The 13,845-nt window shown below is 37.9% G+C and overlaps 1 protein-coding gene across 12 annotated transcripts in view; it reads left to right on the top strand.

Annotated features, from left to right (window-relative positions):
- Nucleotides 1–13,845, top strand: part of UBE3D (ubiquitin protein ligase E3D) — an 84,219-nt gene that overhangs the window by 31,909 nt on the left and 38,465 nt on the right. Inside the window, exon 9 of one of the 12 annotated variants that reach the window (XM_090136089.1) lies at nucleotides 8,174–8,600. The exons of the other annotated variants lie outside the window; for them this stretch is intronic. Within the exon in view, the coding sequence (XP_089992215.1) occupies nucleotides 8,174–8,219 (46 nt within the window). The 3' untranslated portion in view covers nucleotides 8,220–8,600. Of the gene's footprint in view, nucleotides 1–8,173; nucleotides 8,601–13,845 lie in introns of those variants that run through there. 12 annotated transcript variants of the gene reach the window in all.

Genomic DNA, 13,845 nt, shown 5'->3' on the forward strand with positions numbered 1-13,845 from the left:
AGCTGGTATTTCACAATGAAAACAACTGCATGACCTACAGGAAAAAAAAGCTGTTGAAATATTTCCATACATTTGTACACTTTTTTTTCCAGATGTTGGACTTCCTTCAGAAGCTGGGAAGTAATTTTTTTAATTGGGGAAGGAAAAAAAGAATCCACTGTGATTCTGACCAGTTTGAGTGAATAGTGTATTGTGAAGATTCAAAAAAGAGATTTAAACATTACTGGAAGATGAGACTTCAGGTATTCAATGATTCAGTGCATTTTAAGTCCAATATCATTAAAAAGGGAGCTTTACTTGTTGTAGTTGCACCTAAAAATTTGTTTGTTGTTACTTCCCGTTTCCATCTGTTTGCATATTATTGCTGTGAAATTATATTCCACTGTTGTATTTCGAACAGCAGTGGCTGCATGTCATTAATAGTATTAAGGCCTGTAAGTTTTGAAGAATGTCGTGATGACTAAATCTCTCAACTCAGAGTTTGCATTTGTTTTATTGAAGATGGAATTTTGTTCCTTCTGAAACTGCTGAAACTTGGTGGCTTCTGTAAAAGGAAAGGAGTTGATTGAGAAACTGTTTTTGTCTCCCAGTGTAGCAATTTTGCAGACACTTTTAGCACCTCTGCAGCACTCTTGTATGGGTAGAACCATTGAATTTTATTCACAGTTATCCAACTGGGTTTCTTTTATCACCAATTACTTATGATACAAGTCTTTACTCTGCAAATTGCTGAAAATGAAGTAACAATAGGAACCAGATAGCTGCAAATGTTCATTGACCGTCTTCAGAAGAAACTGGAGAGAAAGAACGTACTGATATCATTGATTATGAAGAAGTTGATCTGAAGATTGGAAGATATCTAATATCAGAGCAATTATGTTTCTCCATAGCCTTTTAGTAGGAATTTCCAAGAAACATAACTGCTTTTAAGATGCAGCTCGAAAAGAAGATGGGGAGAGATTCTTTACTAGGGAGTGCAGCAATAGTGCAAGGAATAACAGTTGTAAACGAAAAGGTGGGGTGATAAACATTATATGTTAGGCAGAAGTTTTTTCCTATGAGGTGGTGAGGTACTGGCACAGCTGCCCAGAGAGCTGTGGGTGCCCAGTCTCTGGAGACACTCAAGGCCAGGTTGGATGGACCCTGGGTGGCCTGAGCTGGTAGCTTGTGTCCCTCCCCACAGCAGGTGGGTTGGAATTGTCATGGTTTTGATTTTTGGTTTTCGGTATTCCACATCATAACATCATGTAGTGCGCTGAGAGTTAAAGTGTTAATGCTCCAATTCCAGGTACCTATCCCTATGCATCATGGAAATCATGGGATCTGGCCCTTCCTGGTTGGGTAGTCTCTTACTGCCTTACAGTGGGTGTTGGAGGGTGCTTTTCTAGCCATATCAAACTTTTCAGGTTTGACACAGTCTCAGGAACTCTCTCTTGCTTGCTCTCTCTCCTAATTTTATTTGATTTGTTAGTCTCAATTTTAATTAGATTGTATTATATTGTGTTATCTTGCATTCTGATACCATAGTAAAATAAGTTTTCCTCCATAGATCACTGTCGCTGTTTTTTTTTTTTTTTCTTCCTTGAGCTCGGCTCCCATCTCCCTATCCCTTTTCCCTTTTCCTTCCCATTTTGTGGGGTGGGGAGGGGGGCAGGGGCCTACTGCCCTCCTGTCACAGGCATAGATTGATCTAGTTATCTCCATGACAACAATCTTTAAGGTCACTTCTAATCCAAACAAGAATTGTGTGTTAAAATTGCAAAAATGAATACTTTGACACAGTTTCTTTTCATGCAGAGAAATAAACTTTCTGACTTGGAGGTACCTTCTAGTTCAGTTCTCAGCTCTGTCACAGACCTACCAAAATACTTCCCAGCTCTCCTTCACCTTGTTTGCTGTCTCTTTATAGTGACAAGTTACCATGGTCTTGACTGAGCTCGTGTTCAGCAGTATGGACTATTTACCTGATTAACTTCATTTGCAAAGGGTTTTCAGAATGTTATCTGTAGCTGCCTTACTTCTGCTGTTGCATCACCTCTTTGAACGAACTAATCTACTCAGAAGGTTTGATTTTCACTGTACTGGTGGATGTGAATTAGTCCTTCTGTGCCTTCTTTACTTCTTTTCATCAAATCTGTATTTTGCTCTGTCTTTAACATCAAGTTCTGTTTCAGCACAGACTTAAATTGGCTAAACCTACATTTAGTTTTCCATTTAAATACCCTCTCTTTCTGTTTTTTACTTCCAGTGCCACTCATGTTCATATCCAGATCTCAGCTGCTATGCTTCCTTTGCTGTTCCTCATTCTTCTAAGTTGAGACTAGACTTCTTTGTTCTAGATCTGTATTTTTTTTTTTAAGAAAGCTCATAAAAATTAAAGAGCCCAAATCATCTATATTCAGTTACCTGACTGTGTCAAGGTACACGTGTATGCCCAGCATAGCCCACCCAGTGCTACTTCAGAAGGGCAGCTGATTGTTTGTGATACCTCCAGCTCTGCCTCATGTCTGCAGCAGGATTCTGGACAGCTCTATAAATGCTGTGGGGAGCTCCAGCAACATGGCTATAGACTATACTGACACTGTTAAATCTCTACAATAACAAATGGCACAAGCTTACAAGTGGTTGAAGGATAAAACTTGAGAACTAGTTCTGAGGAAAGGCAGGTAAAAAAAAAAAAAATGAGGGGCAGTTTTGTGAAGGGTTGGAATTTTTTTTTTTGTGGAGCAGTACTCCCATGCACATAAGAAAGCTGACCTGGCTGAGGACAGGGAAAAGGGTCTTATGGAATGTTGTTCTTTCTAGATCTGTAGTTGGTTTTGAGTATTATTTTTAGGAAAGAAAGTTGTGTGCTTGACTGTGATTTTATTTATTTAGGATTTAATAGCTTTTAAACTTGACTTGTAGCTGCACGTAATATTTTAATGCCAATATTGCTTTTTACCATGCATAGAGGAGACATCTGCACAAATTTTGCTGTAGTCACATCAATGAGGAAAAAAAAAAAAGCAATGATACAAGTAAACTGTTCCAGGGAAATAACAGTTTCAGTGGGAAGGCAAAAGTATGGCATATGGGGAAATTTTAACTTCAGTAATTAGACTTTATATTGGCAGGGGTGTGGACTGAATGAGTGGAAATAAGTTCTGCTTTTCTGAAGTTCTTGGGATTGACTGATTCTGTGTTTTGTGGTGTTCCTTACTCTGCTGCAGGTTCTTGTAATTACATTGTGAAATACTGAATTTGCTTTGCTCCTGAAGTCAGTTACAATGGGGAAAAAAAAAATAGAATAACTCTAGAGTAGCAAGCTGAGAGCATTTTGTGAATAGTGATTACAGCATTTATTTCTACAGTAGGATAACTTCTCCCTTTGGATTCAGACATAATGTTCTGGAGTGTCTGTTATTTGTGTATACTTCCATATGGAATATAAGCAGCATTGTGGAAATGATTTAGTTTTACCCGAAGGTTTAAAAATCAGAGGCCAGAAAACATTTTAATCTTTAGTGTACTGAAAATCCATTTCAACTTCAGAAATGGCCTCCTGCTTGGCGTAATAGGTTTTCAAAAGAGAATTAAGGTTTATGGAGCATATGCAAATGTTCATGTGGCACAGTTAGTATGAATGAGCGCATGAGAACATCGAGGAAAGTGCTTTTATGCTGTGGCTGTGGAACCCAGGGGCTTAGTTAGGTACAGGGCAAGAACAGCGCTGTGCTGTCACTGATTATACAGAGCATTGTTCATTCAACCTTGTTTTTTTTTTAATAACTTTTCTTTCCACTTGCCTAGTTGATTATTCTGGGAAAATAATTGTTATTCCTTGTTAGTAGTCTAGAGCCCTGAATGAATACCAGAAATGAGTGCTGTTAGGATAGGGTGTTGAAGACTGTGCTCCTTGATGCTGGTGTTAAGGTTGCTGGTTGATCTGATGGTGAGGAAGAGAGGCAGGTAATTGGAGAGGCCTGGTAGGAAAATACTTGCATCTAATGCGAGTACAGTTCACACCATTTGACTGGAAGACTGAACAGAGACAACTTTGTCTTGTTAAGTGATCGGGTAAGATCTCTGTGGCATACGGACCATAGTCCCTAATGCCATGCTTTCCTGGTCTTTACTGGTGGTTACCAGTAACATATTACTGGAAGGGGGTAGTACCACATTGCTTACTGGGTTCACAGTCTGCCCTTGAAGAAAACCATCTTGCTGCTTCCTCCACTGACTAGGTGAGGAACTTGGACCATCTCACTTTAGCCAACCATGCTTTTCATTCACAATTTAGTTTGGATTGGCTGCTGAGGTCACTGTATCAGCTGTTGGTCCTGCCTTTGCAGCATGGATAATGTGCTTATATTTCAACTCCTTAACTGCTGCAGCTCATAGCATGTGGTTGAAAGTAAATTTCTCCCAGTTTTCTGTTGCTTAAAGATGCTACCATGAACTGTGTCAATTTAGGATATGAGCGATGAACAGCTCAGATATCCAAGCAGAGTCACCAACTGGGGACTCTCCATCAGCTGTCCTATGCTGGCTCAGTCAGGTCACTGGCTGCCTAAATGGTGGTTTAAATATCTCCTAGTGCACACCGTTCACAGAACCAACAAATTACTGGCTTTATAGCCATACATTCAAACTTTGGTTCTGCATGCTTTCTATTTTTGGCTTTAACAGTAATTTTTTAAACAATCATTACTTAATAAACCTGTGCTGATTTATCATAATTGCATCTATAAATCTCTTTCTAATGACTATACACATGAATTTCAATAGTCCCTTCCCTGAGACCGCATTAGTCAGCATGAGCTCAGACTGATACGTAGACTTTTTTTTCCAGACTCATAAGGAAGTGTAAAAAATTTATGCTCTTGCTTTAACAAGGTCCACTGAGAGTTGGGTTTATTTATCCAAGTCCTTACTAAAGACAAAAACTTTCCTATGTTTAGCAAAGCAAAGCTGCTTTTCAGATGGTACAGTGCGCTTTAAAAATGACAGGGATTTGTTAAAAGTAGAGCTGAAAACATGGAGAGAAGGAAGTACGAAGGTTATTTCCTATATATCCCTTTGCCCTAAAGCTAAAGTTACTATTCAGCATTGGTATAAATAGAAAAATGTGTTTACAGCACCTCTTGAATTTTAAGGCCATTTCACTATGCTGTGAACCAGCAGTGGAGAACTGTCACTGTTAAAAGAAAACTACTTGCCATACTGAAGAAGAAAGATGCCAGAAGATGCAAATGATCTGCCTCATTCTCTACGAGGAGAATTCATTCTCCTGTACAATGAATATGATTTCCTAACCTCATTTTTCAGCATTCAAATCTCTACTTTTTGTATGTGAAACAATTTTTATTCACGTGTACCTTTGTTAGGGCCTCAGTTTTGTATCCCCCTACTGCTTCTTCCTAGGAAGCTACAGATGGAGAATTAAATGGACTGAAGAGTCCAGACAGACTGTTTATTAGGTTTTTAGATCCTTTCTTACTGAATTAGTTAAAATACTAATCTCTATATATTTTTATCTATCTTTGCATGGTAGGTTTTGTATTTGATTGCCTGTTTAAGTTCCCACATTTTATACAGCACAAAATAATTCTCACATATTGAATGTAATATTTATACACGGGGACCCTGGTATTTGTGATATGATAGTTGACACCATGTGTTTTATTTCTGTAGTATGCTATCTGATTTGGATCATTCTTAAATTGAAGTTGTATTTTCATGAAGAGCCGTAAAAGCACCTATGGGGAATACTGTTATTGCTAGCATTCTGGTATTCAAAACTCAGGATGTGCCAGTATCAATAAATACATCTTCCTGCTGAGTTTTCCTGCTATATTTTGCTTGGAGCTCCCAGCCTGAGGAAGGAAGAAGTCTGTAAAATTATTCCTGTATTAGAGTTTGGTAAAAATGTAGTCCAAGAGAGGGCAGAGAAATTGTGTGTTTTCTTTGGGGCTTCTGCCTACCATCACGGTGCCTGGAGAGGCTGAGAGACAATCTGTTTTCTTATCCTTTTTGGAGGAAGGTGGCATGGAGAAGTGCTGCTCTGTGTCCACCCAAGGAAGCCTGCTGCTTTTACAGAAGCACCATTAAAGTTTCACGGCAAATAGAGGTAACCAGCAGAGCTGTCATTCAGTAAGATTCTATAAATTCTTGGGGTTGGTTTATGGAAAAAATATGCAGATAAATACTGTTTCATTCTCTGAAGGAATGAAGTGTGTGGCAGTACTTTATATCTGCTTTGCCAGTTACCCACACTCTCTTTCTGCCACCCTTGACTTTTCAGCCAGTTAGACAATTTTAGAGAGAAACCCTTCAAGATGTGACTGACTTAAGGAGGTTTGCTCAGCTCAGAGCAATGGCTGAAATGCTGGGAGGTTTAAAAGAAAAAAATGGGAATTTGAATGTTTTGTTGATCACAGGCTGTCTTTTTATGTCATTTGTTCTAGTACATACATTTGATACTCCTTATAAAGTGATGTGGTGCTAGTCTGGCTTTTAACAGTAGGTCAATAGCATGCTGCTTTGTATCATCTGAATCCATCCCAAGTACTGTTAGGCTACAGTTATTGACATACATTGGGGAAATAAAGCACAATCTGTTGTAATTTATATTAAGGTGTATTCCAGGAAGGAATCAAGAGGTGCTAAAGATTAAGAAAAGTATATTAAGGGACATACAAAATTATTCCCTCATTCTGAGTTGTAGGCTTACCTGTGACTACAACCAAGAAAACTTCAGTCTGCTGTCATAGTAGAACTGTTGCTAATCTAGGTGGTGATAACCACTGGTACTGCCATCCTCCAGTATGATAAATTGTTCATTATCAGTGATGTGGCTGTAGCAATCTGTATTTTTACTGTTTTCAGCAAAATTACTTGTTCCTACCACCTGTGTTACAGTAAGGTGTTCTAAAACTGCAGCTTAAAGCCTTAACACAGCCATTAAACTGAAGCAGCGCATTCTAAAGCTTTGGCCATGCAGTTTTTACGGGAGCAATTTGCTGTTTCTTTTAGAGGGACCACATTAGCTTGCTGCTGAGAAGTCTGCAATTACATTGTGCTTTGGAGCAGTGCCAGCAATTCTGCATAATGTGGGTGTTCAAGAGCAGTTGCAACAGACTTCGGCCAACACCCAGAAAGAACTGATCTCCTGCACTTTCTTTTTTTTTTTTTTTAATGAGAAATTCTGTGTTAAACTTCTACTTTGAAGAATAGTGAGTTCTGCTCAGTTAAGAAAAAAAGATGTAGGTAATTTTAAAAAGCAGTTCAAAGAGATGCATTGTGAATATGTTGAATTGTTTTTCATGTTTTCTTGCTCTTGATGTCGTGTTTATAGGATATAAAACTGTGTGTGGGAAGGAGAGCTACAAATATAGTAAAGGGTCTGAGGGCAAAGGTGTATGAGGAGTGGCTGAGGTCCCTGTGTTTGCTCAGCCCAGAGCAGAGGAGCTGAGGGGAGGCGTCATGGCGGCTGCAGCTCCTCACAGGGAACGGAGGGGCAGTGCTGAACTCTGCTCTCTGTGACAGCAGCAGCACCCAAGGGAATGGCATGGAGCTGTCAGGTGAGGGTCATGTAGGACTTAAGGACAGGTTCTGCACCAGAGCATGGTGGGCATGGAACAGGTTGCCCAGGGCAGGGCACAGCCCTGACCTGCAGGAGTTCAAGGAGCATTTGGACACTGCTTTCAGTCATGGGGTTTGAATGTTGGGTGGTGTGTGGAACTGGGAGTTAAACTTGATTCTTGTGGGTTCCTTCCAACCTGAGATTATTCTAGTTTAGCCTCCCCTACATTTGAGCATCAGAAGTCCTGCAGGAGCTTTGTTTTTTCCATGCGCTTGTATTAGTTGCAGTCAGATGCTCTGTTGAAAAGTAGAAATGTGATTTTTTTTTTTTTTTTTGTAGCTTGGGCTTTTACAGCTTCAGCTGTTACCGTAAACTCTTGATCTTACAGAATAATGAAGAATTTCCCCATACAAAGTTACTGTTATGGATTGACTGTGAATATAAGTGCTGCTCCTGTACCTTTATGCACTCTGGTTTTGCTAGTAGGACATGTCATGGAAGGTAGCCAGCAGGCTTGCTGGCTTGAGGATACAAAAAACTTGAGGTTTTTTTGTATCCAAGATCAGTTCTCTCAAAATTAAAGTTTCTTTTTCTCTTTATTCTCAGATCAGGCTATTTTTGCTTACCTGATGCTGAAGCTCAAGAAAGATGACAGTATCATAGATGTACTCAGTGACCATCTGTGTAGTATGAGAACTGTCATGAATTTTAAGTTTAGTGTATTTGCAAATGTTCATGGTCCCACACATCTACACGTCCCATGGAACGTAAGTCTGCCCTATAATTGATGCCTGGTCTAGCTTTTCAAATATTTCTTTTAAGTATTATGGATCTGGAGCATGAGGGTGGCAGGATAGGTAAACACCTGCTAGTTCTTCACTGTGATATTTAAGCATAATTTCAGAGATTCTTACAGCTGAAGTTCTGCTTGTGTTTTGCAGATACTGTACAATTATTGCTGCTTTACAGTGAAATGAAAGTATTTAATGGGTGATAGAGTTTGCAACTGAAAATTAGTGCTTTGTAAATTGCCTACCTGCCAGCTGGAAGAGGGAAGACAGCACAAAAAAAAAAAAAAAAGGCAGTTGGCACCCAAAAACCTTTAGTTTGGAGGAGTGTGCCAAGTTTTGTTTTGAAATGATCTGCTCCAAGGCAAGTTACTCCTGGACAGAATTAAAATCTAAAGATTTATTTCCATGCAGAAAGATAGCCTTCAGAGGAATACCTTTACCTACCTGTAAATAATCATATCTGTGTTGGCACAGTGTACTTATGCAGTTTGGTTTTCTGTTTTTTTCCTTTTCTATTTTGAGAAAATAAGAATTGAATTTTGTGAGCTAAACACAATTCTCATTTGTGCTAATAATCTTTTTGTTTAACAGCACTGAAGTCATAATAGTTACATGTAAGTAAATAATGGACAATTGCGTCTAATAAAAATGTGTGTTGATGCAAAACAAAAGAGAATATGATGTGTACATTGCAGGTAGGCAGCTTTTACTTCTGACTTTCCTTAAAAATTTAAAATAATCAAAGCACATTGAAAAGTATTAAAGTCATTTAAAATATGTAAAAAGAATCTCAACTACATTCTTTCTAATGCAGTTTTCTCTTGCAAACAAAGCCATTCAATACATGTCTTTCATTGTACTTTTTAGCGTGAGGTACTTAATCTGTGCTACATATTGGAGTTACCAATGAGAAAATTACAGGTGTAACGTTTGTGGGATCAGGTAGGATAATTTTACTTAGAATGCCCTTTGAAATAGTACAAGAACATCTGATATTTCTTATGCCAGCCACTTTGAGAGATATGGCAGTGAGCAGGTGGTACTCTGAGATTAAATTTGAATTTGCATTACAAGCCTTTTTTATTAGTATGAAATAACATCTCCTTCAAATGGTAACACGTTGTATGTTTAAGGAGGGCTCATGTTTTGTAGGATAGGATGATTTAAACCTCTTTTTTTATTGTGGATTTCTATCTAACTTTCTTATCCACCTCCAGAAATACATGGTTGCTCGGTTTAATAGAATAAAGCCAGGAGAATCTTATTAATGGTTGTGTAATCACATGTTATATGCATCCTTTATATTACTCTATATTCATTTTATATAAAATTACATAAATTATTAGTATGTTATTATATAATATATGTAAACACATATGTGATGTAAGTGTCAGAAATTTTATGGTAAGACTCCTTTACAGGAGAGCGTGTAAGACTGTTTGGAACTACAGAAGTTCAGTGTTAAACTGTTCTTTCTATATGATGATGCACTGAAAAAAAAAAAAAAAAAGGCTCACAGCTTAGAAGTGGAGTTAGAATGATTTTTTTTATTGGCCACTGTTGTCCATTGCACTAAATAAAAAAAAAAAAGCTCCTCGAGTGGGTTCCTGGATTATTGCTGTATGTCCTCTTACTCCCCTTGATATGTTCCACTGCTCTTGCTCATCCCCATGTAAGGATACCACTGGGTTACATTTTTATTGTTGCCTTGTCACTTTCAAGAGATTTAATATCTGTTAATTTGGGATGCCATACAACTAGTGAAGATCCTAGGGAAGGTCTGCTCGAAAAATCACTTGACACTCTCAGCTGCTGAAGGAGAAAAGTAAACTACATTTGAACAGGACTGCAGATGTTGTTTTAAGAGGAAAACAGTGCCTTGGTTCTGTAAAGAAAGTTTTTTCCAAAGGAATGTATTGTAGGCTTTGAAAGTACTTCACTTCTTACTGTTCTGTATTATTTAAATTTTGGCAAGAGCTTAGAAGCTAATGAGCATGCATTGATTTTTGTAATTTTTAGATCATTGCAAGGATAATTAGAAGTATAAATAACTTAGCCTCCCGGTATATTAAGTATATAGACACATCATCAACTGTAATTTAGAATTGTTTTTAGATTAAATCATTTTTACAAATGGTTATTTAATTTAGCAAGTTTTTCCTTGGGTTCAATAAAGTCATCTGTCATTTATATCAGAACTGCTGCTTTTGGAAAGTGAAACATTTAACAACATTCAGTGAATCCTGAGAGTCAGGACTGAACCTCTGTCAGCTTTTATATTACATTCTTCAGCGTGGCTTTTATTTAACAGAACACTGAAGCCATAGCTACCTTCCAGTCATCTCCTTCAGGTGTTTCACAGTATTTGGAGCCCTAACCGTAGAGCATATTTACTTAGATTGTAAATAATCAAGTGAAATTAGCCCAGTGCTTTGGCAGTAACATGGAGTAGTTCTTTGAGTAAGAGATTTTTTGTTTTCCATTTTTGATCTTTGTAGACTACCCAAAGTTAATATATTAAGAAAAGTAGCTTGCTAAGTAAGAGATGGGGATAAGGTTGCTCTAGAAAGTGAAAAAGGACTTGCCTGTTCCTCTTCAAAAGCAAACTGTTTTGTATTTTGCTAAGACGGGTGCATTTTGAAGTGAATGAAGTGCACAGTAGAAGATGATTACTTTTGATTAATAACCTTGGCATTAATGAAAGAAGAAGCAGCTCAGCTTCTTCTGGAAAAAAAAAAAAAAAAGCAATCTAGTGAGACATTTTGTCCAGTTTTTTCAAAAAAACATAGATTCCAAAATCTTAGATTTCAGTCATTTTTCTAATGACTTTTAAATACGTATCAAGATTTTTCTTGTTTTACTGGTATACCGTAACCTGAATCCATGACCTGAATGGTAACTGGGTTTGTTTGCTAGAACTTAGAGTCAAGGAATTGTAAAAGAAATGTAATTCATTATTTTGGTGTTGTAAACATTGTTTCTAAGGACATCATTTTCTCATCTTATTCTGTCTTATGTAGGCATGGAGCAATTCTGTAATGACCACTGGAGAAATACCTGATGAATCAAATTTATGCATCTGAAAACATTGTGATCAATTACTTCTGTTGGAGAAGTAACTGGTTTATCTTTAGTCTTATCTGTAGTCTCATCTGAACAAACATTCTCAAGTTTTGCTCATCTCTGCTTTCAGAATTAGTTGTTTGAGTTTCAGAAAAGATTTGCTTTTTTTTTTTTCTGAAGAGAGGCCCACATTTAACACCTAAACAGCTTTGAAAATACTTTGACTTTTTTTTTTAATGTCTTGCTCATACTGCTATAGGAGTTCTGTTTTCCTGGCTATATTGCTTTGACTGATGACATCATGGTCTAAACCTCTGCTTCACACATGTTCCTTGGAGAAAGTATTGAAAAGGGTGGGGGGAGGGCAGTCTCAGCCTTTCATCTTTTTTTTGTTGTTGTCAGTATTCCAGTTTGAAAGTTTAGCACATTGGACATAGTTACTTCATATTAGCATAGTAGCTACGTAGGTTACCCCTTAAGTAGGATTTTATTCTGTTTGATTTCTATGCTACTTTCAGTTCTGAAATGTCTGCTTGAAGCATATTAAGTGCTTTGATTAGCATTGATCATGTTTAAATGAAGTTTACGTGAAGATCTTACATGCTTTAATGTTATGCCTGTTTATTGTCTTTTCATAGACTAGATTAAAGCATGTCTTGTAGTTGAAACACAGCGAGTTTGAGATGTTATTTTAATCTGCAAGGGCAGCATCTCAAGTTTGAATTAACACTGGGAAGAGCTCTGATCTTCCCCTTTTTCATAGATTTCATTTGAGATGGAAGGGACCTTTGAATATCATCTAGTCCAACACCCCTGCAATGAACAGGGACAGGGATTTTTGTGTCTGAGAGGTCACTTATAGAGGTGGATTTAATGTTCTGTGGGAGAAAAAATTCTCCCTGAAGGTGTGTGTTTGGCCCAGCCTGCTTTCTCTCATGAGGAGCTTAGAAGCAAGAATTCACAGCTGAGTAAAGATGGAAGGAAGGAAGGAAAGAAAGCATATGCATACTCAGTCCCATCTGTATCCAAAGTTAACATGAGCCCGTCTGAATCCTTATGTCTTCATCTTTGCCCTTAGCCCTCTCCAAAACTCTCTCTGACAATTAGTCTGATCTTAATGTCAAAACCTATTACTCTGTTTCTAAAATCAGGAGACCAAAACACAGTTTTGGATCCATGGCTAAGGAACTTTCAGCAAACTCAAACTGTTGGTGTTTGGGGTTGGTCTGGTAAGAGCTGTCCTCCATGGGTGCTCGCTCTTCTGAGAAGCAGAGTTAACCAGTGTGGCTCATTCAGTAAATAGGAAGCAGGTAGTTTCTCCTGTACTGGAAGAGAAACAATCTTTGTACAGAAGAATTCCCTACAGCTAGCATTAAAAAATAGGGTTTGTTTTGGTTTTTGTTTTAAGTAGACATTTTTCTCCATCCTCTGCAGATTGTAGAAAAATACTCCCATGAATCATAGGGGTAAAGAAAAACAAAGAGACATGGCCTAACAAAGCACAAACTTACCACGGACTCATGTGTTAGATGCTGCTAAAGGACAAGTCGTAAAGACTATTTCATAACATGAGTGTTCCTGGAGCCATAAGTGCTAGGACACATGTGGTTTGTTTGTAATAAAGGAACACATTGGAATCATTTCAGGAAATGCTCATAATTGAACTATTAATAAACAGAAATTACAGTCTAATTGGGCTAGATGTTTTTATAGCAACAGTCCTTCCCTCAGATAAGTCAACAGAGTCAGAATGCCCTAATGCAGTATCAATGCTGTATGAGTCACACTTCAGTATGAGGAGGCAGCTCTAAAAAAATTCTCAAGTAAAAAAAAAAAAAAAAAAATAGAATCAGGGTAGTGAATTAGGTTGTAATGTTTTCAGTATGTCTTGAACTTCTGAAAAGTATCTTTGCAGAGAGTGCATTGATCTGTGGAAACACCTTTCTGAGCCCCAGTACCGTATCATAATGTCACCTCCAGTCTCCAAACACTCTTAACTGTGTTTGAAGGTGCCTGCACGCTGCTTTGTTTAGACTTGCTGATTTGTGAAAAACTTGAAGCCTCTGTTTTGCAAGGTTTACCTAGATTTGCCTGTATCACCAGACAAGCTTGTCAAAAATGTAGAACAAAGACACAGTAGGGATTACCAAGGTAAATTTCTAATTATGTTTGGAAAAGAAGTTACAAAAGATAATGAAACTCAGTCCTTGGTTGCTGGCAGCTCAGTGCCCGTGATGTAGAGCTAGATGTTTTCCCCTGCAACATTGGCAGAATCTCTGGACCAGTCAGAGTTGCCTCTCTTGAGCTTGACCATTCACTGACTATTTTTACAGAATCCTTTTAATATGGACACTGTATTTGGGGACTTAGCTGCTCACACCTTTAAAGACTCCAGGGTGTCTTCTGAACTGTTTGCTTTCCTGC

This window comes from Phasianus colchicus, chromosome 2, assembly GCF_987193195.1.
Source record: "Phasianus colchicus chromosome 2, bPhaCol1.hap1.1, whole genome shotgun sequence".
NCBI lineage: Eukaryota > Metazoa > Chordata > Aves > Galliformes > Phasianidae > Phasianus > Phasianus colchicus.